General features: G+C 31.2%; 4 protein-coding genes across 5 annotated transcripts; 2 read left to right on the forward strand and 2 right to left on the reverse strand.

The window, feature by feature from the left end:
* Window positions 1-1,996: 1,996 nt before the first annotated feature.
* On the reverse strand, window positions 1,997-5,569 carry LOC137831739 (Transport protein particle (TRAPP) component). 2 transcript variants are annotated; one of them, XR_011084475.2, is made up of 5 exons: window positions 5,258-5,539; window positions 4,773-4,890; window positions 4,456-4,681; window positions 2,227-2,346; window positions 1,997-2,145 (listed from the first exon to the last, which is right to left on the reverse strand). XR_011084475.2 is itself a non-coding variant. In XM_068639539.2 (4 exons), exons 1-4 carry the CDS (start codon window positions 5,407-5,409, stop codon window positions 2,318-2,320), a joined length of 525 nt encoding a protein of 174 aa, XP_068495640.1. In that variant the 5' UTR covers window positions 5,410-5,569; the 3' UTR covers window positions 1,997-2,317. The 2 variants fall into 2 exon arrangements, 1 of the variants encoding a protein (XP_068495640.1); XM_068639539.2 differs by having other exon boundaries at window positions 1,997-2,346; window positions 5,258-5,569.
* A 3,300-nt stretch (window positions 5,570-8,869) lies between these two features.
* On the forward strand, window positions 8,870-11,446 carry ACP1 (acyl carrier protein 1). Its single transcript, XM_068639553.1, has 4 exons — window positions 8,870-9,092; window positions 9,669-9,779; window positions 10,799-10,921; window positions 11,026-11,446. Exons 1-4 carry the CDS (start codon window positions 9,030-9,032, stop codon window positions 11,152-11,154), a joined length of 426 nt encoding a protein of 141 aa, XP_068495654.1. The 5' UTR covers window positions 8,870-9,029; the 3' UTR covers window positions 11,155-11,446.
* An 83-nt stretch (window positions 11,447-11,529) lies between these two features.
* CAND2 (Protein of unknown function, transmembrane-40) lies at window positions 11,530-14,525 on the reverse strand. Its single transcript, XM_068639552.2, has 6 exons — window positions 14,090-14,525; window positions 12,611-12,802; window positions 12,203-12,365; window positions 12,020-12,122; window positions 11,847-11,928; window positions 11,530-11,759 (listed from the first exon to the last, which is right to left on the reverse strand). Exons 1-6 carry the CDS (start codon window positions 14,363-14,365, stop codon window positions 11,682-11,684), a joined length of 894 nt encoding a protein of 297 aa, XP_068495653.1. The 5' UTR covers window positions 14,366-14,525; the 3' UTR covers window positions 11,530-11,681.
* A 1,273-nt stretch (window positions 14,526-15,798) lies between these two features.
* On the forward strand, window positions 15,799-27,232 carry LOC137831753 (uncharacterized). The gene is made up of 20 exons (XM_068639557.2): window positions 15,799-16,107; window positions 16,211-16,264; window positions 16,356-16,409; window positions 16,508-16,561; window positions 17,331-17,728; window positions 18,344-18,425; window positions 18,674-18,715; window positions 19,294-19,356; window positions 20,643-20,692; window positions 21,136-21,163; window positions 21,586-21,651; window positions 21,766-21,846; window positions 21,936-21,996; window positions 22,985-23,092; window positions 23,219-23,334; window positions 24,208-24,277; window positions 25,490-25,531; window positions 25,874-25,914; window positions 26,153-26,279; window positions 26,935-27,232. The coding sequence occupies exons 1-20, from the start codon at window positions 15,799-15,801 to the stop codon at window positions 27,048-27,050; spliced, it is 1,962 nt and encodes a 653-aa protein (XP_068495658.1). The 3' UTR covers window positions 27,051-27,232.
* The last annotated feature ends 318 nt before the right edge of the window (window positions 27,233-27,550 follow it).

Below are 27,550 nucleotides of genomic sequence, written 5' to 3' on the forward strand. Positions count from 1 at the left end.
TATCCTTTGAGTAATGAATTGTAAACATATTCTTATATTTTCATTAACTGTTCTGTTTGGACCAAAAAAATAATGGGAGTTATGTTTGCATTTTGGGAACTAATTCAAATTAGAACTGTGCACAAAATAGTACTTTTAAATAAATAAATATATATATATAGTAATAAATTGTGTTAGATTCAATTTATTAGTGTATATAATTTCTAATTCAAATTTAGTAATCACAACTTTTTTTAAATTAATTATATTTGTATGAATAATTGAGATCTTTAATATAACTAAATTTTAAAAAAAAAATCAATCACATCAATCTAATCTACTGTAAACTTTTATATTACTTTTTATTCAAAATTATTTATTTTCTCACATCCAGTTTCACTCTATTTTTTTTTTCTTTCCATTCTCACTTCTAATCTAAACACGAATAAATATATGACAATATTTTCACCATATTAATTTTTTTTTCCTTAAACATAATAATTTATAAAAAAATCCAACATCACACAAGATTTGGATTTATATGTAAAAGAATGAGTGAGCTACTTCAAGTTAGGTTTTTGAATGCATCACTTTTTGACTTTGTTGTTGTACTGAATGAGATTTGTCAATTCCCATATTTTGACTTTAGTCACAAACGTGTTTGGGTTGGCAATATGGTTAAGACAGTAGTTGGGAGAGAGTTGTTAATTTTTGACACTTAAACATTAATTACATTTTTTATTACTAAAATTCATTAAAAATATGAAATTTGATAATTTTTGGTTACCTAGTACTTATCAGTCATAAAATCTTAATACTCACAATTAGAAGTAACTGTGCATATTCCATACCAAAATTTTAATTAGAATTATGACGACCTACTTAAATTTTTTTATTATTAAACAATTATTTATGAGTCATAAATAATTATTATATTATTATACTACTAATCCGATTATAAAGAAAAAATCTATAAATACAGACTTTTTAGGAAATACAATGTATTATATTTTATACTCTTAAATTTGCATCCTTTGCGTCGTACATAGTATTTTAAGTGTGCCTTTCATTTTTATCATACACTTAAATTTTTATACTCTTAAATTTGCATCCTTTGCGTCGTACATAGTATTTTAAGTGTGCCTTTCATTTTTATCATACACTTAAATTTGCATACTTTGTGTCGCACTTATTATTATTATTGACTTAAATATCAAATAATATTTTACTTAAATATCAAATAGTCTTTTTAAATGTGCTTTCCATTTTTGTCTAGAGACTTTTTAAGTGTGTCTTCCATTTTTGGCTAGAGACCAACTACGGCACATATTATATCAGTGTATTTTTATTTACTTAAATAGCAAAGAGTCTTTATTAGATCTGTCTCCCATTTTTGTCTAGAAACCACTGAAAACGAATTTGTGAAATAATACACAACTCTTCAAATCATTTAAATAAGTATTGTGTTTTGGTATTTAAATTCATCCCAAATCATCTATTAATATAATAAATTATTAATTTTTATTTATTATTTATGTGTGTCGTAAAAGATACCAATGGAAAAAGACAACATATATTAAGTTGTTTACTATTTCTTTTTTGCTTTAATATCTTTTCTTCTTTTAATTTAAGTTTTTATTCAATTTATTTACATGAATTATTTAATAAAAATACAATATAAATATGGAAAACTATATCAAAATGGAAAAGAAAAAGAATAATAGTTTTTAAATTTTATATTAAATTTTAGTTTTTAGTATATCTTATCCAAATCAAACCTAATTTGCTAGTAATCAAGTTAGTTTAATTTGATGAAAAGATGTCATTTACTTGTGACTGTAGATAAATGGGATGGATAATGGTATGCTTTACAACTCGTCCAGTTAGATCCAAATTCTTGGAGGTGGGTATAGGATCCTATAGGATATGGCAAAAATTTACATTAAATTCGTCGTAATCAAACATTTATAATGGATCAATTTAAAATAGACTCATAAAGAAGTCATGTTCGAGTAAATTGGCAGCAAAAAAAAAGTGATACAAATTTTAAAATTATGAGGTTAACATCCATTGAATACAAGAGTACAACGCTACAATGGTGAAATTCTCGATGTCTTTCCACACAGCACAATAATTCGATATTATCATACTCTATAGAATTTGCATCTGAAAGAACCAAATCTTCGTTTATCAAAATACTATCTCAATAGCCAAGTCGATATAGTTCATTTGGTAAAGAAACATTACCCAGTCGATGACAGAAGCGCTTGCAGACATTAAAGCAACGTTTGAATAATGTTAATGCTTCCCCTCCATCAGTAATACAACTATGAACTTATCAAGCTTTTATACGGACCACAAATGAACCTGCTCAATGATGTAGAAAAGGAGATTGTCAGAGCAACTCATGCAGAGAAGACAAATTTTTAAACATACTTGTATTTGGGTTTAGAGGGCAATAGGAGATAAAATCAGAGATATAAGAATGAGAATGGGAATGCATTCTTATTCAAGATAATTATTATATATATGTCCTAGGCTAGCGACTATTACCCATGAGTACTAAATGCATTTTATCTTGTGATACAAGGATGTACTATTTTCTAAGTATCATTATTCCCAACAATTAAAGTTCATCACTTCACAACTAAACTTCAAACAAACAATTTATAACTGCATTGTTGACTCAAAACCAAGGAATTTACGTACTGCAATAGTTTTTCTTTTTGCTGAGTGCAATGTTAATAGTTTGCCATAATTAAATATAGCAAAAGAAGCAGATAAGACAATTAAAGCATCATTACCCTATATTAAGACTGATTATACTAAGATACGTAAACCTGCAACAGTGACATTTAGGGCTTATAAACACAGCTGGATAATGTTTATATTCTACATGTATGGGGACAAACAATCTTGTTTAAATTGTTCTAAATTAACAAACACAGGTTAATAAAAATAGATATTAACATATTTTTTTCTAGAAACAATGCAAAAATTAAGCTTCTTAAACTGAGGCAATAACTGCAGTATTTCCACTTTATCATCAGCACTATATAATAATTTTATCCCATAGCATGAAGATCTCAAAAGTACAGATCATAATAAATACATAGTAAATAACAGGATTATCATCAATCAGGCCCTTAATAGACTAAAACTTTAAACAAAAATTCAGACTTGCTTCTGTTGCTCGATGGTGACCTTGGTACACAGCAAAGCTATAGTCTTATGACCAAGTGAATAGCAAATTCTAATCATAGAAGCAAGTACATGAGCCTCTCAAGTCCCCAGTGCATATAGGGGCCCTTTGTTTGAGCTGTTTTGAAGGGCAAGGGTTATCCTTTAATTCAAAGATGAGTTTAAAAATTTGTAATAATTATGCAAGTTTTTCTGCAGCTAATCAGTCAATGATGAAGGGCTTGTATATGATATATTTTTGTTAACGCATAGAAATTAGAATGTAATTAAAAACAAATATACATACAAACTTGCTCTACTTCGCCCAACATAATTTGATCAAGAAAACTACAGCCAAAATCTAACATGATACTTGAAAAAGTAAGGATGCTCTCGCACTCCTAAACTTCACACTCTTGGCCATTAAATATCAACTAGACTGGAAACCATTTAAAGTTTTTTTTCCAAACTGATCAAATTATTAACACGTTTATTTTGCAACAATATTAGATAATCACAGTTACCAATCCTAACTAGCCACGTGGAATTTCCAACCCCAAAATTGCTATATAGGATAGCAGAATGACTACTATATACTAAACTCTTATTTTTAGGATAAATAATCTATATCAATATGCTACACATACAAGTTTAAATGTAAAAGTTTGCATAACATTAAAAACATATTCATTATTAATAATAATAAAAAGAATCGTAATCGTCCAAAAATCCAGTCAAGACACCAAAAAAACGGGCAAAGAACAGTCTACACATAGAGCAGAGTAGGGACTGGTCAGAAAAACAAAGATAAGGTCGGAAAAAGTCTGACTTGGCTGGAAACTATGCAAATAGCAGTGAGTGGAATGGGTTTTGTCCAAACAGTGGGCAGGGAATCATAATTCCATATGCTGAACATGAAACAAGGGTCCAATTTTCAAACCCTTTGGCCGAATGAAAGTGATCAAAATTGTGAGATTTCCCCCTAAGCATACATCAAAAGATGCAACAAGAGTGAGGGAAAAGGAATTTTTAACCCCTTGTTATAGGCTATGTATGTGACTTCTGCTAATAAAAACTCTCCGCACTCTGAAAAATATAGAAGCCAGAACACAACACTGAATCAATATAGCATCGTGATTACACACGATTGAGAACTATGGATAACCTTTACCCAACTAAGAAGGACAAATAACTTGTGCATCCAAAAACATTCGTAAAGAAAATGAACACTTCTCTATCCCTAAAAGTACTTCTCTAATATGAGTTAGAGAAAAAAAGAGACGGAGAAATACACACATGCAGGAAGGTTTGATATATCCGCAGAAACTGCACAAGGAATTCCCAAGTTGGAAAGAGCTCCTCTAATGATCCCGCATGGGAAATAAAGATGCATGCTCATTGCTTGTGCAGCCTTGTTTTCAGCCGTAGGTGAAGTACTATCTTCAACCGGAGTATCAGTGGATGGATCAACTGACATGCGTGCAAGCCAGCGAAATTTATTATCTTGCAACACAAATGTACCCTGCAACAGAACCAAATACATCCCAATCAAAAACTACATAATAATAATAATAATAAATATACACTCCCACATGATTCAATTCCGAACTCACCCTATGGTTTGTCTTCAAGTTGTCTATCTGTTTCTTAAATAGCTCAGACCAAAAATCCTTGCAGATGAACTTGATTGCTTCCAGATGATCCGTGAACCGAGGCCGCTCCATGGTATACCTATCAACAAACCAAATTTTCACAGATTAACTAAAAATTCAAAATAATTCCCTCAGAAACCCACAACGGAGAATTCTTACATTACATACAAAAACAATACAGAGCTAACCTACCCTAAATTATCACAACCATCCAGTGATGTCCAAGGTTTGCCAAATAAGGTATACAATAAACCTAGATATTATCTAAGAAATTTAGCTTAGTTTGATTTAAGGGATTATTCGTGGAATTGCGTAAACTCTCTAAAATCAGTGGTACTAGGGTGTTTTTTTAGCACAGATCTCCGTAGAGAAATTGAAATCGAAATGAAGGTACAGAGATCGTATAAAATAGGAATTTGATGATGTTATTAGGGGCTGGAAACAACCTTTCAGAGAGCTGGTGACCGACCTGATATCCAATGGCCTCGATCCTGCGTGCAGCGAGTTCGGGCTTGTTGGCGTAGAATCGATTGCAATAACACGCCACCATCTCCGTCAATAAGCTATCAACGCAACTCTCTGATACTTCCCGAACCATTCTCTCGCTTTCTCTCTAACACGCACTCGCTTACAATGAAAAACGAAAGAATCAGAATCACTACACACTCTGAATCTGATTAGTCCTACTCGTCGTTCTTGCTTCCCCTTGCCTCACCCCGATCCACACCAACACATCTGAATTGAAACTAGGGAATTACTTCCTGCACCACCATTTTTATTCCGCACACGCACAATTTAAATGTAATGACTAAATTGCCCCGTGTGTTTATCCCTCGTGCACCCCATTTTTATTTGGCACCCCGAAATTGAATGAAATGACCAAATTACCCCGTATGTTCATCCCTCCTGCACCCCATTACTAGTCTCACCGCCACAATCACAGTAGCTCATAGTGCACTTAGAAGAAGAAAAACAACAAAATTTTATGGCAATTGCTTCCTGCACCCAACATTTTTAAACCTACACCTAACAAAATTTTAAAATTCTGAAAATACCCTTTATTTCAAAATTGAAAATAATGCATTTTGGAAAAATAGATCCGGAAGAGATTATTGTATTCTAAATATAAAAATCCAGAAACAAAAATCAAAATCCTATTTCGGATAAAAAAAATCCATAAGAGATTATTGAGTTCAAAAAAGGGATCCAAAATGTAATTTTATATATACCCATTTTTTTTATGGTATTTTCTTCTTTTCACCTATAATTGGGTGCAGTTTTCCAAGACATGAAATATGGAAAACTCTTTATGGTGTGTTCTGAAATATTTGTTTAGGGTTTATTCTAGAAAACAAGTTTGAGAATGTATTATTATACATATTTTAGAAAACTTATTCAGGAAAGTCCTTTTGAAAATGTATTTAATTAATTTTATAAAGTTTGTTCTTAAAAAAATTGGTAATCTCAAAGTCACTTTAAAAAAGGGTAAAATAGTCTTTTCAAAACTTGTGAGAGTAAGTTCAGATTGAGGGGTATAAGAAGCAATTGCCTTGAAATTACTGTATTTAAATAGCCTTAATTCTATGGCAATTTCTTCCTCATCGTATATTTTGGATGTGCATCCAATAAAACTTTTAAAATCTTATTTTATTCTTGTCTTCTTTGTTATGAAAAAAAATGTGCAAAAGAGTTTGGTGTCCGTTTGAAGTACAAAGGAGGTGTAGTTGGTGTGGTGGTGAAGGAAATGTTTCATTTTTAACTCCGATTGACATTGTTTCATCTTCGTTTTCGCACATTCATCTTTCATTTCACATATTTTTGAGCTCAGATGTTCACAGATAATGATATCTGGAAGTCTGGATATTGACTTAAGGATGCATAAGTCCATAATGCATTGCTAGTAACTTCAGATATACAAATCCATAAGTAAAATAGATTTTCAGTTTAAGCTTCTAAACGCACAATCGAGTAAGTGAAATTTCAGGTTTGAGTTTGAGTTTTGGATATGAATATCCTAGATGGTTATATGTGTTTCGGATTTCTACATTTGGAAGAGTTTTTTTGTGCATATGGAGATTAATATCCACAAGGTAACTTATATGTTTTTTTTTTCAGCATTGTTAATGGATACAATAGACTCATACATCTGCGACGTGTTTCCTTCTCCGGTGCTTTCACTCTCTGTCGCCGCTGAAGTCCCTCAAAAACGCTGCCTGAATGTTGTCTTCCTTGTCTGTATTTAAGGGTTTCGTCTCTGCCTCAATGAAAAAAACAATGAACGGTGCTTGGTTGCTAGGTTGTGTGCACTTAAATGTAACCCTAATTTTCATTTTATTAAGGGTGCTTTGATTTTTTCACACGAACATGTTGGGTACGAGTCCAAAATGATATAGTGTAAGGAGAATATAAATAACCATATATCATACTTTGATCTGAGGTCCATCATCAAGGTAATTCGGTAAAGATTATTGTTTCATGCACCTAATCACAATAAGGAAAACACAAAGTTACACTCGAGGGTTTTAAAATTAAAAATAAGTTTTGACTTTCCTTCTTTTTTATTCGTGTGCACTGTTTTGCTGGTTGGGGTTCTCATTTCTCTTTCGTCTTGCCTGCGTTTTCTGAATCCACCATGTTTGCTTGGTTCTTTGCACTTGTATATGATGGTTCATGATTTCTTTTTTATTGATTTTTGACATCCATTTCAGGTGCATTCCATTATTGGAGAAAGGTAAGATCAATTTTTTTAACTTTCCAAAAATATATTTCCAAATTATACATATTAGTTATGTTTATGAAAGTTCATTTTGGAAAATATAATATGAGAATACATTACGTACTCCTAAATCTAAAAATTATGCGCCTAATTCCATTCCAAATTATGCTCCTAATTCCATTAATACATTTTGGAATCCTAAATTCAAAAATAAAAGAAACTCCAATATTACCTTTTTCAACAAAGGTATTACCCTAAAAATGGATGTTTAAAAACACTAGAAAATACCAATGAACCACAACACAATAGTGTAAATAATCAATCAAACACAATGTATTCAAAAAATGTATTAAAAAAATTTAGTGAAAAAAAAACTAAAAATAAGCTTATGCAAATGAAAGAAAAAGGAAATTCAAAACAAAAACCCTAAAAAGTTAATTTTGTCCTTATATGATTGAAGGCAAATCAATTCATACGGACTAGGAAGCAATAGCATTTGGCCGATTATTGCTCATTGCACTATCATAGTCTTACATCATTCTTTAAAGTCCTTACAAAAAGTTTTAATTTCAGAGATATTTTAAAAATATATAATCATGATTAATTTTTAATTATTTTAAGTTAGTCATTCTAAAACATCCTATAATAATTTTATTATTATAAAATAACATTTTAAAAATAAGTTAATATATATTTCGAAATATTCATTTCAAAATCATAAAATTTTGCACCAATTTTTCTCCATAGGCTTATATTGTAGCATGCATGTCACAATATTAGATAAAGCCATGGGAACAGAATTGTACAAAACATCTTCATAAGCCCTGTCATAAAGAAGTAGGTCCTTCGTTTGCAAAATTTCATAAATATATTATTTCTCGGTATATCTTAAATCATAAATTATAAATCCTAAATTATAAATTCTAAAATATAAACCTTAAAATATTCATTACACAACATTGTCCAATAAACTCTTACTTCGTCCTCAATTTTAGTTAAGCTGGAAAATTTTCATATAAGCTATTTTACATGTTTGGTGGTTAAAACATTGTAAAATATTATCCATTTTTTTTAAGAAATAATATATTATGAAAAAAAAGTCTTATAATATATTATGAAAACTATTTTTTGTAATGGAAAAATTAATTTCAAAAACTTTTTTTTATTTTCAGAAAAACTCATACAAAATAAATGATTGAAAAGAGAAAATAAGGTACAAATAATTTAAAAAGTAATAGAGAAAAGGGTGGAAATGGAGGGAGTAGACTGAGTATTTTAAAATGTCCAAAAAGTGGGAGTTTGAAAGAAAAGGTGCAAAGCCCAGCCCAAGATTACCCATGTCTGAGGTTCCGAATCCAAAGAGAGGACACTTTCCTGCAGCCAACAATCACGGGTACTGCTATATATATCTTCTCTCATCACACTCTTCGCGTTCTCCGCCACCTTCTACCTCTTCTCTCCATTTTTTCTTCTGCGCCTTTGCACCTTCACAACACATCACAATGGCCACCAATGCACTCTCGGGGACATCACTCTCCATGCGATCTCTCACTTCTCAAACGCAGGTATCGTTTTCCTTCTCCTCTTCCTTATCAATTCTACCTGCTCTGCTCCGCGCTTCGTTCCCTTCCTGATCTGCTCCTTCCTTGCGGCAAAGTCCTCGATGCGTTTGTTTACATGTTTATTTTTTTTTTCTTTATAGGACGCGATTTGTGACCGACACTTCTGAATCTTAATTTTTTGTTTGTTGCTGTTTTTTTCACCGACTGATCACTGATTGCTAGTTCCACTATTTTTTTTTTTTCACTTCAATTTTTGTCTATTTTAACTGTGAAAGGCTTTTAGAAAAAATCAGAAGATTTTGGGGTTTCTCAAGTTACATGCCCAACAAGTGCATACTATTTTTTGTTATTTTTTTTTTCTGGTTGAATTAGTGAGAAGAGTTGGACAAAAAAATGATAATTTTGGACAAAATCGTGTGTTAGATTCTGCACATATGAATAATGGTAATTAAATTTGTTCACATGAAAAAAAAACTCCGAAAAAACACTTTAATGTCTTACAATTGGATTTTGTTGTTTTATTTTTTATTCATTAATTAATTCTTTAATGATCTTTGTATGGGTGATTTTGTTGAACAGGCCTTCACCTCACTTTCAGGCCAGAGATCTGGTTTGATTTCCAGCTTTGGGAGAAAGAATGTTTCTTTTAACTTCCAGCCGCGACAAATTCGCCTTCAAATTTCCTGTGCTGTAAGTAGCTACTGCTGTTTATGATTTGTTTATGATTTTTCATATTTTTGCGTTGGACTATTGTTTGCGTGGATATCAAAACACTGTATTTTAGACTTCTTAAGTCTATTGCTGATATGTTTTCTCTAGATCGGATTGTTCTTCATGAACTCTCTCTGTGAAGTAGGGTGCCTGAGAAATGATTGAGAAAAAATGTTATGTGAATGGTGAAATAGTATGCGTAAGTAAAACATGAGATTGGATTGTTCTTCATGAACTCTCTCTGTGAAGTAGGGTGCCTGAGAAATGATTGAGAAAAAATGTTATGTGAATGGTGAAATAGTATGCGTAAGTAAAACATGAGATTGCTCATCCTTATTTTAATTAATTACCGCTTGGCCTCAACTAACCATCCGTGTTCTGCTTGGCCTCAACTAACCATTCGTGTACCATTCGTGTTCTGCACCATATATTAGCATACATAAATTTTATGATTTGTAAGAGATGGTTTTAAATGAAGAAACACTAATCAACTACTACTTGGAGCTTTTACGGGGATATTACTGCAAATACCACAATTAACCATTTTATTATAATTTGAAAACGTAAATTACATAATGATCTGGTTTTTGGAATCTTGTGCTTTTATTAAGTTTGTGAAGGGCTTTACATGTAGGGAACTGTATGCTTGTTTGTTATGTGCACACCTTTAATTAATCCATATTCAACACCATTTGACAAATGTGATGCAATCAATGAAATAATATATTTTCTATCCCTCCTTCAATGTAAATAGATCCATTAAATCTTCTCTTGTTTGAGCTTTACCAGCGAGTGAAAACGAGCATATGATGAATGTAACAGACTTTAGCTTCTATCAAAAGGGCTAGAAAGCAAATTTTGCCGTGTTTGATTAGAATTTTTACCAAAACAGGCCATAAATGACTAGGACTTGCCTTCTCTCTTTGTCCGTGCGTGTATATGTATTTGTATATTTGTATTTATAATGTTTTCATACTTATGTAAACACCTTTGAGCAGGCTAAAGCAGATACAGTAGATAAGGTGTGCGAAATAGTAAAGAAGCAGTTGGCCGTGGCTGAAGGTGAAACTGTGACCGCAGAATCAACATTTCAAAAACTTGGAGCTGATTCCCTTGACACGGTAACGAGAAACGCCACGGAAACACTAAACATTTCAGTATAGTATCTACGATCTTATCTTACATATGCAGTGAATGATTGTGGATTTCGTTTAAATATTTGTAGGTTGAGATCGTGATGGCACTCGAGGAAGCATTTGGTATCGCCATTGAGGAAGAGAGCGCACAGACCATCACTACAGTTCAGCAAGCTGCTGATCTTATCGAAGATATCATTGACAAGAAGAGTTCTTAGAATAAACATGTACCAGAAGGTTTGAGTAAACATGAACTCATAGTCTCCGTACCGGTCAACGTTTATGGTGTGGGGCAATTTTGAGTCTAGAGTGTTTTAGTTGTGAACTGTTGTTGCGTGATAAAAAAAGTCTGAGAACAAAAACAAGTTAGTCCAACCTTTTGCTTCTGGATATTAGTTATATTGAGTCGTCTTTTTGCATTAAGTGGTTTCTGTCTGTGATATGTTAATTTTATCAGAGATAGATTATTTATGTTACTGACATTTTATGTTAATTTTATTTAGTTCTCAATTCTTGCTGGATTATTAAGATAATTAGGTTATTGCTAAAATTAGGAAAGGAACCTCAACAGCACAAGCGGAGAGAACTCCATATACGTTTAAAGTCATTTTCATTAAATAACAGAACAGTTGAGGTTCTAACAGATAAACATTTTTGTACATGATATTGCAATCTGCTGGCATAGTTATTTCATTTGCATAGTCCTGATACTGATGCAACATTAATTTAGCTAATGCTGATAACATCATTCCCAATCCGTGTCGAAGAAACCCGCATCTTTCATCTCGGAATAATACACGTTTTCCAAATGAAAATTTTCTTCCTGAAATTCCGAAGCAAAAACATGATTATTAACAAGGAAAGTTGTCTTTAAACACTAGCTAAATGTTTGAAAATAAACGGCACTAACCTGAAAAAAGTCTGTTTGGAATGTTGTAAACAAAAAAGGAAGGTAAAATGCATGGTAAAAGACAACTGCGACACGATACAACCTGTGAACAAAGAGTAAACAAGGCTTTAGACAATGTTGCCAAAGAAGGACAGCTCAAAACGGATCTCTTCTCAGTTAAATTAGGATCTAACCAGAAACCAAATGCAACACCATTTCCAGTGAGCCCACAAGCAAGTGTCGCAGCCGCATTAAAAATGAACATGACAGCAACATACTTGTAAAAGGCAATTTTTGCTGCATGAAAGGAAAGGAAAGGAAAGGAAATTAGGAAGCCAGAAAAAGTTAAAAAAACGCATGTTAAAAAAAACACTCACCAGGCAACGTTTCTCTCCATCCGGAATGGTACATGAACATTATGAAGCCATAAACAGCAGTGAGCAACAGCTTGTGTACAACCAACAAGTTCCACTTCACATGATTCGTATTTTCATTGCTGTCGACGAATAGTGGGATCCCAAATACAAAAAGATATATAGCCTAACAAGAAAAAAGGTGCAATCATTCTTCCATCAGACGATGCAGTGCCAAAGTAAAGCACAGATTTCGATAACAAAAAGGAAATCTGCATGCTTTTTTCATTTGGCGTGAAAAAAATAAGTTGATTTGGCAAGTGAGAGAGCACTAACGTGCTTTGTTATCTCCACCTAGCGTTGGTCACATTATAATAACATGATTTAACCAAGGACAATACTTTGTATTTTGGTAAAAACCCAAAGAAATACCTTCAACAGTATATCCAGGCCAACAACGAGCGTTGAGATACCAAAAGTCCGTTTCATTGCTTCTAAGCCACCTGCATGATTTCCTTGAAGTAAAAAAGCCACCAAGCTCACTTCCAAAAACAGCATTCCGGAAGTAGTAAACAAGGACAGCAAGTTCCATGACAACTCTCTTCTAGATGTGCACTCCCATGCCTGGAGTCATCAAAGATCAAATAAAACATATATTAAACCACTACTCTAGTCTCAAGTGAAGGTACAGAAAATCCTAGTAAACAAGAAATGAGCATTAGAAAAAGCAAATTCCAATTCGTATAGGAATTATGTCCTATCTGAAAAATCTTTTTAGGTTTCATTTTTCATATGTTTCCTATATTAGCGCTATTTTTGGTTTCCATACCCAGACACTATCCTTTTTACTCTAAACACATTCTAGTTGTCAAGCGTCTAATTTGATCACGTAAAATTGTTACAAAATAGAAATTGACAAGGTATCTTATAAATTTTCAGACAAAATGAAATAACCACAAATTTTGTATGTTTCTTTTTCAATTTTATGAGAACAATTTGTGACGGATTAATAACCCCTATGATATTTTTGACAGTTTCGTACCCCCAATTTCCATATTGTAACTAAAGCAATTAGGTTATAGCCATAAGAGCCGAAACATATAAATGCTAAATATACGGAATTAACCCAAATCCATAAAAAGTCATTTTAGCCCCTAGAGAAATAAACGGAAAATTGCTAGTTTTCTCAGAAAAATAAAAATAAAAAGATTCATACTAACATAACTTAAAATTGAACCAAAGAAACTAAAAGATTGAAAATAAATTGTTTATCTTTTGAGACTCTATTATATAGCAGTACTTGATTTGATCGTATAAATAACATACTCACTTCTCCTTCTTTTTTCTATTTTTATTAAAAATTACAGTTCGGGAATGAAAAATACAGCAAAAAATGACTTTGTTTCTCTTTATTTTGAAGCAACTTTCATCAATTAGCACTACTAAATGTAAACGTCAGGGGAAAAGAAAAAGTTACAATAAATTAATTTTTTAAGTGAATATAAGGAAAAATAATTTAAAATTAGCATAACTATAAATTAAAATTAGCATAACTATAAATTAAAGTCAAAGTAACTTCTCCAAAAGTTGAACATTAATTTATATTAACTTTTTATTCATTTATTTTTCGTAATAAGAACTCATGGCTTCTTCTATCCCTAGTCAAGGCACTCGTGTAAGTAAGTAGTACAATGAAATCCCACTCCTTAGGTATGACACTCAAATAACGAAACATTTCTGCAAACATTTGTTATACTCATGAACTAATTTTAAAGCTTAATTAACCGACTCTGCTACAAAATAAGTGAAAAAAAAAAAACGTTTCCCATGAAATCTCTTTATGGAAAATGGCATAGAAATTGGTAATTGACATATGAACAGAACAATCATTATACATGAATTAGAACGAACCTGGAGAAAGCACCAAGCGAGATTGAGAAGTGTGACGAGCCAGAGCGATGCGTTGTACGAAACGATGATGTAGGAGCGAGCAAGGGAGAGTTTGAGGAAGGTGTGTCTGGCTTGAAGTGTCAGGTACATGAGGAAAATGAAGGAGGGAATGATGAGAATGGCATTGTGCCAGAACCCGTGACATGCGAATAGCCAATCGTGGAACGCGTGGGTGGAACCGGTGGCTATCACGCCACGTGAGTCGGAGACTTGCGATATCACTGACTGTGGAACCATAGTGTCTGAAAGGGGAATTGCACGGGAGAAGAAAACCCTAATTTTCTGATTTCGACATGTAAATGGAGCTTCGCCTTCAATTTGTTACGTGGCCCACTGGTTCTAACCTCTTTGACCACTGAATCTGACTTCCGTGTCCTTAAGTTGTTTACTGTTACATAAATCTTCCGGAATTAAATTAATTGTATTTATCATCCAATTATTATAGAATGAATTTTATTATTTTAAAACGGTACATTATTAAATATGATTTATGTAATTAATTAATTTATAAGGTACATTATTAAATATTACATATTTTTTTAATGGAACTTTTGGAAGTAAAAATAGATGGAGAGAGATTTCACATATTGAGAATATTACGAGATAATAACAGTATAAAATTAATTAGTATAGTGTTTAATGTTAGAATAATAATTATGTCAGCTAAATTGAGAGTCATTATTTATTTATAGAGACTTTTGAATTGATTTTTTCTTCTTTATCTTTTATCATCAGAATAACATTATATTTAAATAATAAAATCACATATTTTATCATTCTACATTATTTATGAGTTTACAATAAATAAATAAAAAATATTATATCTAAATAAAAGATCTATCCATTAATATAATATTTCATTAATTTCTTCTTATCTCATACAACAAATAATATATGGTACAAAATTTTATTTATTTAGAAAAAAAAACTTGTTCTCTTTAAAAAATACTGAACTTAACGATATTAATTCCTTATCCAACTTTTTCACATTGATTTTGTGTCCGATCAACACCATATCGACACATAATCGATATGACTCGGACACAAGTAAAAAATACAAATAATAACTTTATACATAATTATAAATAGATAAATTTGGTAAAATAATATCTTTAAATTGTAAAATAAATTTATCATAATTATCTTAATAAGAATTTCAAAAGTTAAATTTGGTAAAAAAAAAAATTAAAAATTAAAAATAATAATTTTCAAATTAAAAAAATGAATCCTATATTATTTATAAAAACTTTGAATACGTGAAGTTGGGAAACCGTTACAAAATGGAAGCGTTCATGGCTGCATCGAGGTCACATACACCTCTCAAGTTTTCAACCCATAACGTGTCTGTATTTGGGAACAGATCCTCAACTCCCTCCACAATAGCAGGATACCACTCCAAGACCCTTCCACTACTCATTTCATTTTCCTCTGTCTCGCTTTTCTTCTAACAACAATCTTTCTAATACAAAATGCAAAATATATTAGGTTACGCCAAACAGATCCATGAATTCGGACACCAATTTTTCCACGTTCTTCCTATTTTGAAATAAATTCCTGTTTCAGACACAAAGCAAAGCAAGTTTTACCATAATTTTATAATCCATGTATGAGAATCTGATTATTTTCTTTATAGTGTTTCTTTATTTATTTTTACTTTTCTTGGATTCTAGATGGATCGGCGAAGGATGTATGAAAGGCAAAACAGCTCTTCCGGGACGCCGACGACGCCTTCCTCACCGGGGAACACGATAACGCCAGTGCACCGTCACTCGCGTGCAGGTTCCACCGGCTCTGCCATGACCGGTGTCCGAAGAGCACAGAACAATGCCACTAAAGCCGCCGCGCAGAGACTCGCACAGGTCATGTCGCACGACGATGATGAAGACGAGGACGACGTTCCTCTCGACTACTCCTCGATCACCGGCGCCGGAGGCATTGGCCTCGGCGGTGGAAGACCGATGCCAAGTCGTTCTCCCATGGTAACTTAATCAACTACCTTCACCGCTTCGGTTGCATATATTTACTCCTTTTAGAATTGAAGGTGATAGGAATTTGATGCTGTTGTTGTTGCTGTTCTATTAGGCAGTTCGGAGCGTTCAGGACCCAGCTTCGTCTGCAAGGTCCCGGTCACCGATGGTAATTTCGCTTCATGGTCTGATCGCAGTTCTTTATTTGAAATTTGTCTCCAGTCTTAGTTTCCGTGTTAAAATTGTTCTGTTTCTTTTAGTCTTTTCGCTCTGCTCAAGATCAAACTCCAGCTGTGAGATCACGTTCCCCTGCGGTAACTGGATTTTTCGTTGCAATGATGTATATAATATTGAAGGCTGCTTAATTGGAATAACACAAGTTGATAAACACTTTTAATTTTGTTTCTTCTAGTCAGTTCGCTCGACGCAAGATCATACACCATCTGCTAGATCTCGGTCCCCAGCGGTATTTAGCTTCTTTATCATGCCTACCATTTTTACTGGAAATACTTACACACAATCTCTGCAATTGACTAAATCTTGTTCAAAGTTATAAATTATCTGAGTTTTAGTCTTTGTATGATGAATTCTTCTTCAGACTCTATAATTTTTTAAGAAATCTTAAGATTAACAAAACAAAAAGTGTATTAGAATAGTGAAGATCTATAGTATCACTCATCAACTTAATTGGGTACAAGAGAGTGAAAGTGAAGTCTAAATGTAAGGATTTAAAGAGTGGTTATTGCACTAAAAATAATCTAACATGTTTTGGTAGTTGTTTTTTAGTCTACCAAGTTTGGTGGTTTAGTTGAACGTGTTTGAATAAGAAAAACAGAGTTTTTCAATTTAAGAACCAAATGGCATGCATTTGTATATTTATGTCTTTTAAAATATTTGTTATCGTTTTTCTATCATTCTTTTGAAATTAAAATATGTATTAATTTTTTCTAAAACATTCTTAATTAATTGAAATGCTTTTATAAAAAAATAGATATTTAAAATGAATGAGATATAGAGTTTTATTAGTCTAATTTGATAATATAAAGACCCAGTACTATTTAAAGCAATAATATCATTTTTTGATTAATTTATTGGTTTCAACTAATTTTCCTATATCACGTGAATTAGTTAAAATGTTTTTTGAATTAGTTGAATGGAGGGACTAATTTGTTAGTTTCGAATGATTGTTAATATGATAAAGTTGATGAAACTTTGATTTCGTGAATTTGCATTAGTCAGTTCGTGCTGCTCAAGAGCAGCCACAATCGTTGAGAGGCATATCTAGTGTTCGATCATCTGCCACTTTAAATGCTCTTCCTGCTGAGCAACCTCCACCTCGAACACCCACAATACTGAATAATGCAGAGCAACCACCTTCTGCTCGTTCAGCGCCAGGAAACCGAACCCTGGACTTTTCTCCCTCCACTCGCACTATGATATCGACACGGTCGACTCAACCCAGTAACGCGAACAATGATCAACCTCCCTCTGCTCGCTCAGTCTCGGGCCGTCCCAGTGGACTTTCTAAGGTGGTTCCCATGGTGCCCCCTAGTGTACCTATTACCCTCAGACCAGCCTCTTCTGTTGGTGTCCCACCATCTGAGCCTCTTATTGATGTTAGAAAAGACAGAAGGTATGCCGCTACTGCTGTTCTTTCTTTTATATTTCCTTTACAGAGAAACTATCAGACACTGTGGAGTCATAGAAACTGGTGCTTTCCACTACTGCAGCTCCCACATAAGAGAGAAAGACAAATGGAATGTGTGGTGTCTCGTACTGGAGTTGTCTAGTATTTCTTATTTATTGTGCATCTATTCCGATTAATGTAAAGGAGATATTTGACCGCTGTTTGCACTCTATTTTTACAACTCGGATTTGATTTTCTAAAGATGAACAAATTTAATTTTGAAAGGTAAAGTAAAATTATAATCATTAGTTAAAAATGATTGAAATTATAATTCTTTTCAAATATGTAGTTTTTTTTTTTCACAATTTTAACTGTTGATTGGAAATTCTAATCAGTGAAAATATTTCCTTCATTAACTTGAGAGGTGTCAGATCCAACTGGAATTCGGGTAAATAAAATATCATTTCATGATTGGCCCACTATCAAAAGACTAAATCTGATAATGAATCACACAGTTTTACAATCTTTGTTTTTAAAATGCATGTCGTAAACAAAGTTAGGGATGACATTCAGATCCATGATTTAATCTCTAATCCTATATGTTTTTTTATGTCTGTGTAGATTGTCTCTTGATCTGGGTAGTATGAAGGTAAGAGAAAACGCCAATCCGCAGCATCGTCCTACTAGTGAGCTTGAAGACGAGGTAGTACATGGGTCCATGTTGGACACCCTATCTAATTATTATGTTCATATGCATGCTTCTGATGTCCTTTTTTTCATATCAGTGTCACTAATCAAGTTACACGCTCTGTATTTGTACTTGTTCCTTACTCCGTTTCATCCCCCTTTTAACTTTACTGCCTTGTATTTCTTAATCTTCAACGGCCTCGGCCATGTATGGCTGCTGTCTCTTTTCAGGAATCTACTAATGCGATGTGAATTTTAATGCAGCTTGATATGTTACAAGAAGAAAACGACAATTTGGTTGAAAAGGTGATCAAATGCTTTAGTTTGAGTATGTTTCGGTAAAAAATCAAAGAGATTAGGACAAGATTTCTTTGACACCATATTATAAAAGCATAACACTACATTATAATAATATTATAATATTTAAAATTAAAAAATAAATTAAATATGATTAAAATAATATTTGATTAGTTTGTGAAATGTATGTTTTTTTATTGTTTGTGGTTTAAAATTAAAAAATAAACTAAATATGATTAAAATAATATTTGATTAGTCTGTGAAATGTATGTTTTTTATTGTTTGTGGTGTTAACTATCACCATCTTGAGATTATAACTGGGTGGTCGTAACATTGTAGAAGAATGTATGCCTCTTTTTTCTTCCTTTCATCTATTGTTCAGTTTATATTTTGATACTGATACAATAGTTTCTTTTTAGATTCAGATATAATTTGTGCTAGATTGGATATGACTAGCTTAGCACTATCATGCGAATATTTCTAATTTGCCTGAATGCATATAAGAAAACTTTTTCATTACGAAAACTGATTTTGTTTTAGTATAAACATTCATTAATTGACAAAAAATGTGTATATATCCTCCGCAGGTTCGACTTGCAGAAGAGAAGTTTGAGGAAGCTGAATCAAGAGCCAGGCAACTAGAACAACAGGTGAGTACATTTGAGGGACCGGCTAACGTGTCCATCTTTCTCAGGCAATGTTTTGTCTCTTTATTCCTCTTGCGAACAAGCAAACCAGTAGGATTGTGCTACTATAAGTCTATAATAACTTAGATGTGGTTATAAGTTTACATTAGTACCCTTGTTACCCAAAATGAAAAAAAGATCCAGTGCACAAGCACAAGTGTGATGCTCATATCAACCAGAAAACGTAATCAAAGGTAGCGGAACATAATTTTTACAATTACGGTTAATTGTCAAAAAATATGATTTAGGAAGTGTCTCATACGGATTTTTTTTTACCATTTATCATTCTGATGTAGTTTAGTAAATAAATTATTAGATTTAGTAAATAAATTATTAGAGTGATACATTTAGAAAGGATTACAGGATTTCATATAGAAGTCGTGTTTATAGAATATAAGTTCAACTTTAATTTTGAAATCACACGTGTATGATAAAAGAATTTTGGATTTTTTTCTTCAAAAGTTGTGCACGTTGAAAACAATTTTAGTTTGATTATTTTTTAAAATTTATTAAAATTGTGCATGGTGAAAATAATTTTCATTTTTTAAAGTGAAATTGTGTATGAAAAATACAACTTATTTTATCTAAATAAACTTAAATTATATTTATGTTTCATGACTTTAAATAAATAAAAAAAGTAAAAAACAATGAAGTTGTAGTTGTTATACACTTTTTCACTTTAGAACAGAATTAAAAATTACCATTGTGATGCATAATTTCAACAGAAAATTAATCAAATTAAAATTGTGTTCAGTAAAATAAAAAACAAATAAAGTCACTTTTATTATGTATCATCTGTGTATGATTTCAAAATCAAATATCGAAGTCGTCTTTTTTATAAATACAAGCTTGAAAAAGCGACCTGCTAAAGAAAAATTAAATTTGTAGTATGTTGCCAGTCTTTATGGAAAATTATCACTTCTTTGATATAAGATTATAATTTTATCACTCTCCCACAGGTGCCTACTCCTGGTGTTTGATCTTTGGATAGATTATTTTAGTAATATGTAATTTTTATTTTAACTTAAATGCATGATTAGTGGAATTTTCTATATACTAGACTAACTTTTTTTAGGTTGGTATACCATTCCACAATTTTGAAGTGCATGGTGTGATACGTTACCATTAGTAACGACGACTCTTACATTTGCATTATCTAATGTTTTTGTTGTCTGTATCGTTGTATGGTTCTTCTCAGAGAGGATCCAAGACTACTAATTATCAATAGTCTTGCACATGCTTTCGTATAGGTTGCTAATCTTGGCGACGGTGTAACTATGGAGGCTCGCCTTTTAACCAGGTAAGTGGTATGTTGCCTTATTTATTCATTTTATGACTATTTTTCTAGAATAAACTTAATCTTCACTTTAATGAATCCATTTTGAAGGATGGAGGCTTTTTTTTTTTCTTCTTGAACAGTGTAAATGGATAGAATGCATTAAACAAATGTATAATGAGTCATAACTCTGTTTTTATGCATGCACCGAAGCACATTAATTGGGATGTGATGATGTAACTTTGTTCAATCTATGCATATGTTTTGCATGAAAGTTGATGTGAGTTTCCTTTAAGAAAACTGCCTCCTACAGCGGAAAAAAATAGTCAAGATTAACAAAAAGACATAGTCAAGCCAAGATTTTTTTTACTAGTTAAGTTATGCAATACCTTAAGTGATCGGGTAAGTTTTCTTTCATCCCTAAACCTTTTTATATTCTTACATGTATTGTTCGTTTTGTTCTTCAGGAAAGAGGCAGCACTGCAGCAAAGAGAGGTTTATCTTATTTTCCTTCCCTGTCTAACTCTCTTTCCCTTTTCTTCAAGCATTATATAGCCCAACCGCTAGGACTAGGAGGATTGTATTCGTCGTATTTGTGCATGGCTTATTAATTCATCAAAGAAACAGCTATAATCATAGGATATATCTATTTTAAAAGGTGTCTTAAATAGCAATAATCTGGGCACTTTTCAGTTTATTACTCTTATTAGTTCTGAGAAATTAATCGCTGAACTTATGCGTTCTCAATTAGACGTGAAATATTAAAACGGATTTAACTCGTTAAAGCATTTAAAAGCTTTACATACAATTTTACCTTTTGTGGAACGCGTGCATGGGGAAATTGATGTCATTGTCACCCAAATGTATTATTAAAGTGAGATTAGAAAGTCGAATGATGAATATCTTTCCATTTTCAGGCTGCTCTGAGAAATGCATCAAAGAACAATGCAGGTTTTCAAGCAGCGCTTCAGTCGGATGCTGAGGTATCCAGCAATTTACCTTGTACGTTTCATATTACTGTTTTCAAATTCTGCTATTGGAATGCGTGGAAATTTTGTTTATAGAATTCAATTTAAACTTCTCATATTTGGCATTAGACCGCAAGGGAGGAGGCGACGTCTGCTTTGGAAAAGCTACGGCTTATGACTCAACGAATGATACTCACCGCGGAAGAAATGGTAGGTTTAATGTTAATCATAATGTGTTTCATTTTAATTTAATAGTCTTCTGCGTAGTTATGTATGTGGCTTTCCGTTTTGTTTCCCAGGAAGAGGTTGTTTTGAAGAGGTGTTGGCTAGCTCGGTATTGGGGTTTATGCTTTCAACATGGTATAGTCATCTTACCATTTGTTCAAATATTAAACTATTTGCATCGTTTGCTTTAGCTTGAAGTTAGAATGGACATTTTAAAATTAATGGTTTGTTTGTGTGGTGAGTCAAATTTATTCTACATATATATTTTCACGTTTTTTTTTACCAAATAGAAATGAAAAATAGAAAGAATGAATTCAATTAGGTTTGTTTGGTATATAAAAGAAATAAAGAGAAATTTTTTACGCGAATTTTTTATTCTTTTTTTCATCTATATTGACTTTCATCTTTATCTCTTTTGTTTCATTTCAATTTCTTTTCTATCAAATATCTTTAGTTTTTATATTATTTTTCATCTATTTTTTCATTTATTAGTGCATAGAAATATTTTTAATAATTATATTTATTACATTTGAGTTTTATTTATATGGCATTTAAATTTTTTAATATTATTTATTAAATATTTGGAAATTATTTTTATATAATTTAGTTTATTAAGAGATTTAAAAAATATAAACAAAAAAATTTAAGAAATAAATTGTCTCCTAAACTCTATAATTTAGTATACTATATATACTATACATATAGGTGAAATTTCAAAATAATTAAAATTTGTATTTGTTAATTAAAATAAAATGAAATAAATTAAATTTTTGTTTTTAAAAATGATAGGTGTTGAAGGAAGTAATATTCCAAAAACCTATTAATACGAAAACTCAAGAACATGGAATGTTACTTCAGTTCAAATCAATAATTAACAAGATTAAAAATTAATCTATTCTAAAATCTAAATATTATACAGTTCCATTTTGAGGCTAACTTTAAAAAAACAAAAATAAATGCAGTATAAAAAAAATATAAACAAAGTTATTTATGGATTTTGTATATAAAATAACACGCAATTTCATCTTAATGAACTTACTTTCTGCCTAAGAATTATGCTTTTTATTTAATGAAAAAATGGGGAAAAATAAAAATACATTGATGGCCCTGAAATATATGGCAGGTATTCATGCTGATATTGCTGAAGTAAAATACAAATACTGGTCTCTGTTCGCCCCGAATCCGGTTGAAGTTGTATTAGCCGCAGGAGAGAAAGCTAGAGAGGAAGCAGGTAACGTTAATTACTTTCGAATTTCTTTTGTTTTCTTTTTTAAGTTTTTCCATGTTGGTTACTTACGTCTCTCAAGAAAATAATTTGGGGTGATTGAATATCCGTGATTTTTGTTCTACACTGTAGACCTCGATGTGGAGGATACAGAGCATCAACGTGACATGAAGGAACTTTCTGGAGAAGGAAACATTGAGAACATGCTCTTTGTTGAGCAAGGTTTGCGACAATTGACTTCACTAAAGGTTTCTATTATATCCTTATTGCTTCAGATTTCGTAGATACTGAAATGTGTTTTTCTCATGTAAATACAATGTTGTGAATTTAACCATTACCTTTCTTCAGAACAACTTCTTCTTCTCGTATTATTCAGTAAGAAATGAAATTATTAATAATAAAATCTACTAAATTCATTCATAAAACGTGTCAGTATTAAAAAGGCATGTAATTTTCATGTCCAATCAATATAAAATGCAGAAGCTACACAAAGTAGCTTTAGATCTGACAATGATCGAATCTATGAAAATATGTAAGCAAGCATGATGGTAGTCCTTCTATCCAAAATTTTCCTATGAAAATTCTAGACATGCATATCCCTATACCCTAAATGACGATACAAAAATATCATAAAAAATATACTTTCTCAAAAGACCAATAATTATCTTTCATAATTTTAATTGTGTTGCTACAAAAGTGGCTTTACACGGTTTACAACAATAACTTGAGTCTTTATTGAATAGAAGCATATGAACCCATTAGACTTTTTTTAATAGGATCATAGAAGAGTCTAGATCAACCTGAATTAACTAATTTAATAAAATTTTATGGGATCATATATGATCACTTGTTCATAAAGGAATTTAAGATCTAGAAGTACCCTTGTAACAATATTTATAAATTTTGTAGGAAAGTAATGTTAGAAATACTCTTTGTTTTTCTTATTGGTTCTAATTATTTTATTTTAGTGAAAAGACTACTTACAGACCATACTATTTTTAGAGCTAATATTGCTAACAACATCGCAGTTAATGACATTTAATCCATTCGTTAAAATCTTATTGTCTGTTAAAAAATTTAAATCAATCTAAGTGGATTTCTTCTCCATGATTGTTTTGAAGGTAGAGGAAGCATTGGCGGTTGCATTGGCTCAACATAGGCGACCAAATTTGTTGAAATTTGGTTTTTCAGGTGCCAGATTCAATAATATTTATAGTTTTTTTAGTACATTAGATAATCTTATTAGATAATCCTTGTCTCTATTATTCATTCAACTTTTGTCTTTTTTTATATGCACATATTAAAAGCATTCCGTAAAAATCAAAGACATAAAAATGTTATTCCAAATTGTTGTAGAAGAAAAAAAACATTAGCTTTTTTCTGCAAATGTTCTTATCATTGTCATATTTTATTTAGCTTCTGTTATAAATTTGCTTATGAAAGATGCAGCTTATAAATAATATGTTTTTTTGAGTGAATGATTCAAAGTTAATTTTTAAAATGCAAATTTAATGGTAGAATACTGTCGTCTGAAATCAATTTTTAGTTTATGTGATGTTAGTTTTAGTGTCTATAAAAAAATTCTTATTTTTTGATCCGATAAAATTTTATTTTACAATTTTAATTTTCATCACTATTTAATGTTGACATGAAAATTCATTGAAAACCATGTTTAATATTAAATAAATATAAATTTATTTTAATATAAGAGGGCCTTATATCATAAATTTAGAGTTTCATCAAGACTAATAAATACCATTAAGAACAATAAAATAAATTTATAGATGTTAAAATTATAAAAAATATAAATATAAAGAGACTTAAAAATATTTAATAGTATAAATACACACAGAGCTTAGATGTGTGTGATCAGACCTTTACTCCCCAATTTTTTTTTACATATATATAAATTAATATATAGATTTTTTAATTTTAATATATTTTATATTTTATAAAAAAATTGCATCCTTAAAATTTTAATATATTTATATTTGATATCTCTAAAAAAATTTGTATTTATAAAAAAAATTACACCCTTAAATATTTTTCTGCAGACTCACCATTATTTATATATATATATATATATATATATTATTATTATTATTATTTTATTATTTTTATTTTTTTGTGTGTGCATATTTCTACTTCTCTTTTATATTTTTCAAAATTGTTGCTGGTATAGTGTAGAGTTTTGTTTGTTCATTGTCCTTAATACTCGTGAAATAGAAATTTTGTGTTTGGTAATTAGGAAACAAAATATGGAAGAGAATCCGTATAATCTTATTGTTAACAGTTATTTAGATTGTAGAATCATACTATTAAGAGTTATTTAAATCGATATTATTCATTTACTCAAAGATTGATATATGTAAGTTCTGACTCTTTCTTATTGTTCTGGTGTAGATGACCTAAAACTACCAATTGAAGGGCAGTGTGATGCATTTGGTAAGTTTTTTGGGTTACAGTTGCCATTTTCCTTAATCACCTGTTAAAAAGTTGAAACTTAATGCTAGTGGAGTTATAATATTATATGGTAGTAATTGAACTCTGCATTGTAACCTTTTAAGTAGAAAAACTTTGGGACTTTAATTTAGTTTATTATAATTTTTTAAAATATATAAGGCATGGATGTTAAGTGATGTTACGTGTTTTGTCTACCTTATCATCCTCACAATTTCTTGTGTTGTAACTTTATTCACATTGACACTCGTATAACTTAAATTGACATTTCCTTAATTTTTTTTAAAGTGGATTTATCTTATTTATGGATAAGCCTTTTATTTTCAGATTTGAGCCTGGAGGAGGCTGAAGATGTATCTTTCAAACAGGTATATAACATTTTCTATGTATGAGAATAAAAAAAATATGTATTCTAAGTTTTTGGAATTATTTTCTTAATTCTTGAGAACTACATGTTTATTTTTTTGGAAAAGTGAAAAAACGTTTAATAACTATTTTACAATTTTAATGAAAAAAGATTGAGATTTTCAGTATGAAATTTTCCTAACTGTTCACTTCATTTGCATTTTGAGTATCCATAGATTCTTATCTATCATGTTGGTTTAGGCTTGGCTTGCTTACATCTGGAGGAGAGCAAAAAAACATGAAATAGAGCCTGACATAGCATATGACCGTTTGCAGTTTTGGATCAGTCATAACTCAAAGACACCTACCTCACAAGATGCCGTTGATGGTATTCTCCATACTTCCCTCCCATAAATTATAGTTTACTTGTAATACAATATAATTTTCACCTTATTAAACTTTATTATAGTTTTGTTCAATGCCGTTGTAAAAGATTTTGTTTTCGAACAAGTGTTGGGTTCTCTAACGAGTGTTGGGTCTAGAGAACGATTGCTCTTTCACTTTCTTCGGTCGGTCACTGTTACTGCTAATTTTCTGTTTCACCTTCTCCTCTTGGTCGTCTGGTCTCATAGGCGGGGTGGTACTTGCACAAGACACTCCAACGCTCAAGTCAATTAGGGTGGCGGCACTCGGGTGTCAGAGTACTGTAGATAAATGACCTACCTGATTCTTAGATTTCGTGCTATTTATATTATTTTAATGGGTTTTTGTTGGTGGACCGATTGGTTCCTGTTTAGAGTTGTGTTATACTATCTTAATTGTGGATTAACCTTATTGACTTGTCGTCATAGATTGGTCGGTCACGACTTTTTCACTGTAGTTGATTATTGATTAGTTGAATGACCAAATTCTTGATCGAAATTGGGATAAATTATCATTCTAAATTTTGTTAGTAGGTAGTTGTGAATTGTAAAACTCTTGCAAATATGTTAATGTTTCTAGTTCGAACATGATCTTATTACTTTATTAATTCCTTTTTGCAGTTGAACGTGGACTTGTGGAAATCAAAAGGTTGGATATTGAAACGCAACTATGGGATGAATCACGCAGAGAATTGGAGCAAGATAATTCCAACTCGCCCGGTCGTTCGGACTTTTAATATATATTTAAATTAGATAACAGCATTTATTTATTTTTTTACATTTTTTAAAAGAATTTTGTAATTTAGTTACTCGAGAGTTGGAGTAAAATAGGCTATATTTTTCAGTGTATCATATTTTACAAAACAACGTTATCAATTATTATGATAATGTAAAAAAAAGATATTACAGATCGGATTTATATTTTATTGTGGTGGTTTTATGAAATGTACATGTTTAAAACATTGCCAATATTTTGTTGATTTTTCTAAGATTTTAAAAATACATATAAATTATAGTTTTATTTTTAACATGTATATTATTTTGGAATTATTTTCAAGAGTTGAATAATAATTATAAATAATTGATGTTAAACATCATAATTATAATTAAGGTGCACTCTTCCAAATTTGTAAGCTTGTAATCCTGAAAAATGTTAAAAGAAAATTGTTTAAGTTTATGAAAGAAAGAAATAAAAAAAATAGATAAGATAATGATAAATTGACAATTCACAATTTTT

Source organism: Phaseolus vulgaris, chromosome 6 (genome assembly GCF_051622355.1).
Source record: "Phaseolus vulgaris cultivar YP4 chromosome 6, ASM5162235v1, whole genome shotgun sequence".
Classification (NCBI taxonomy): Eukaryota; Viridiplantae; Streptophyta; class Magnoliopsida; order Fabales; family Fabaceae; genus Phaseolus; species Phaseolus vulgaris.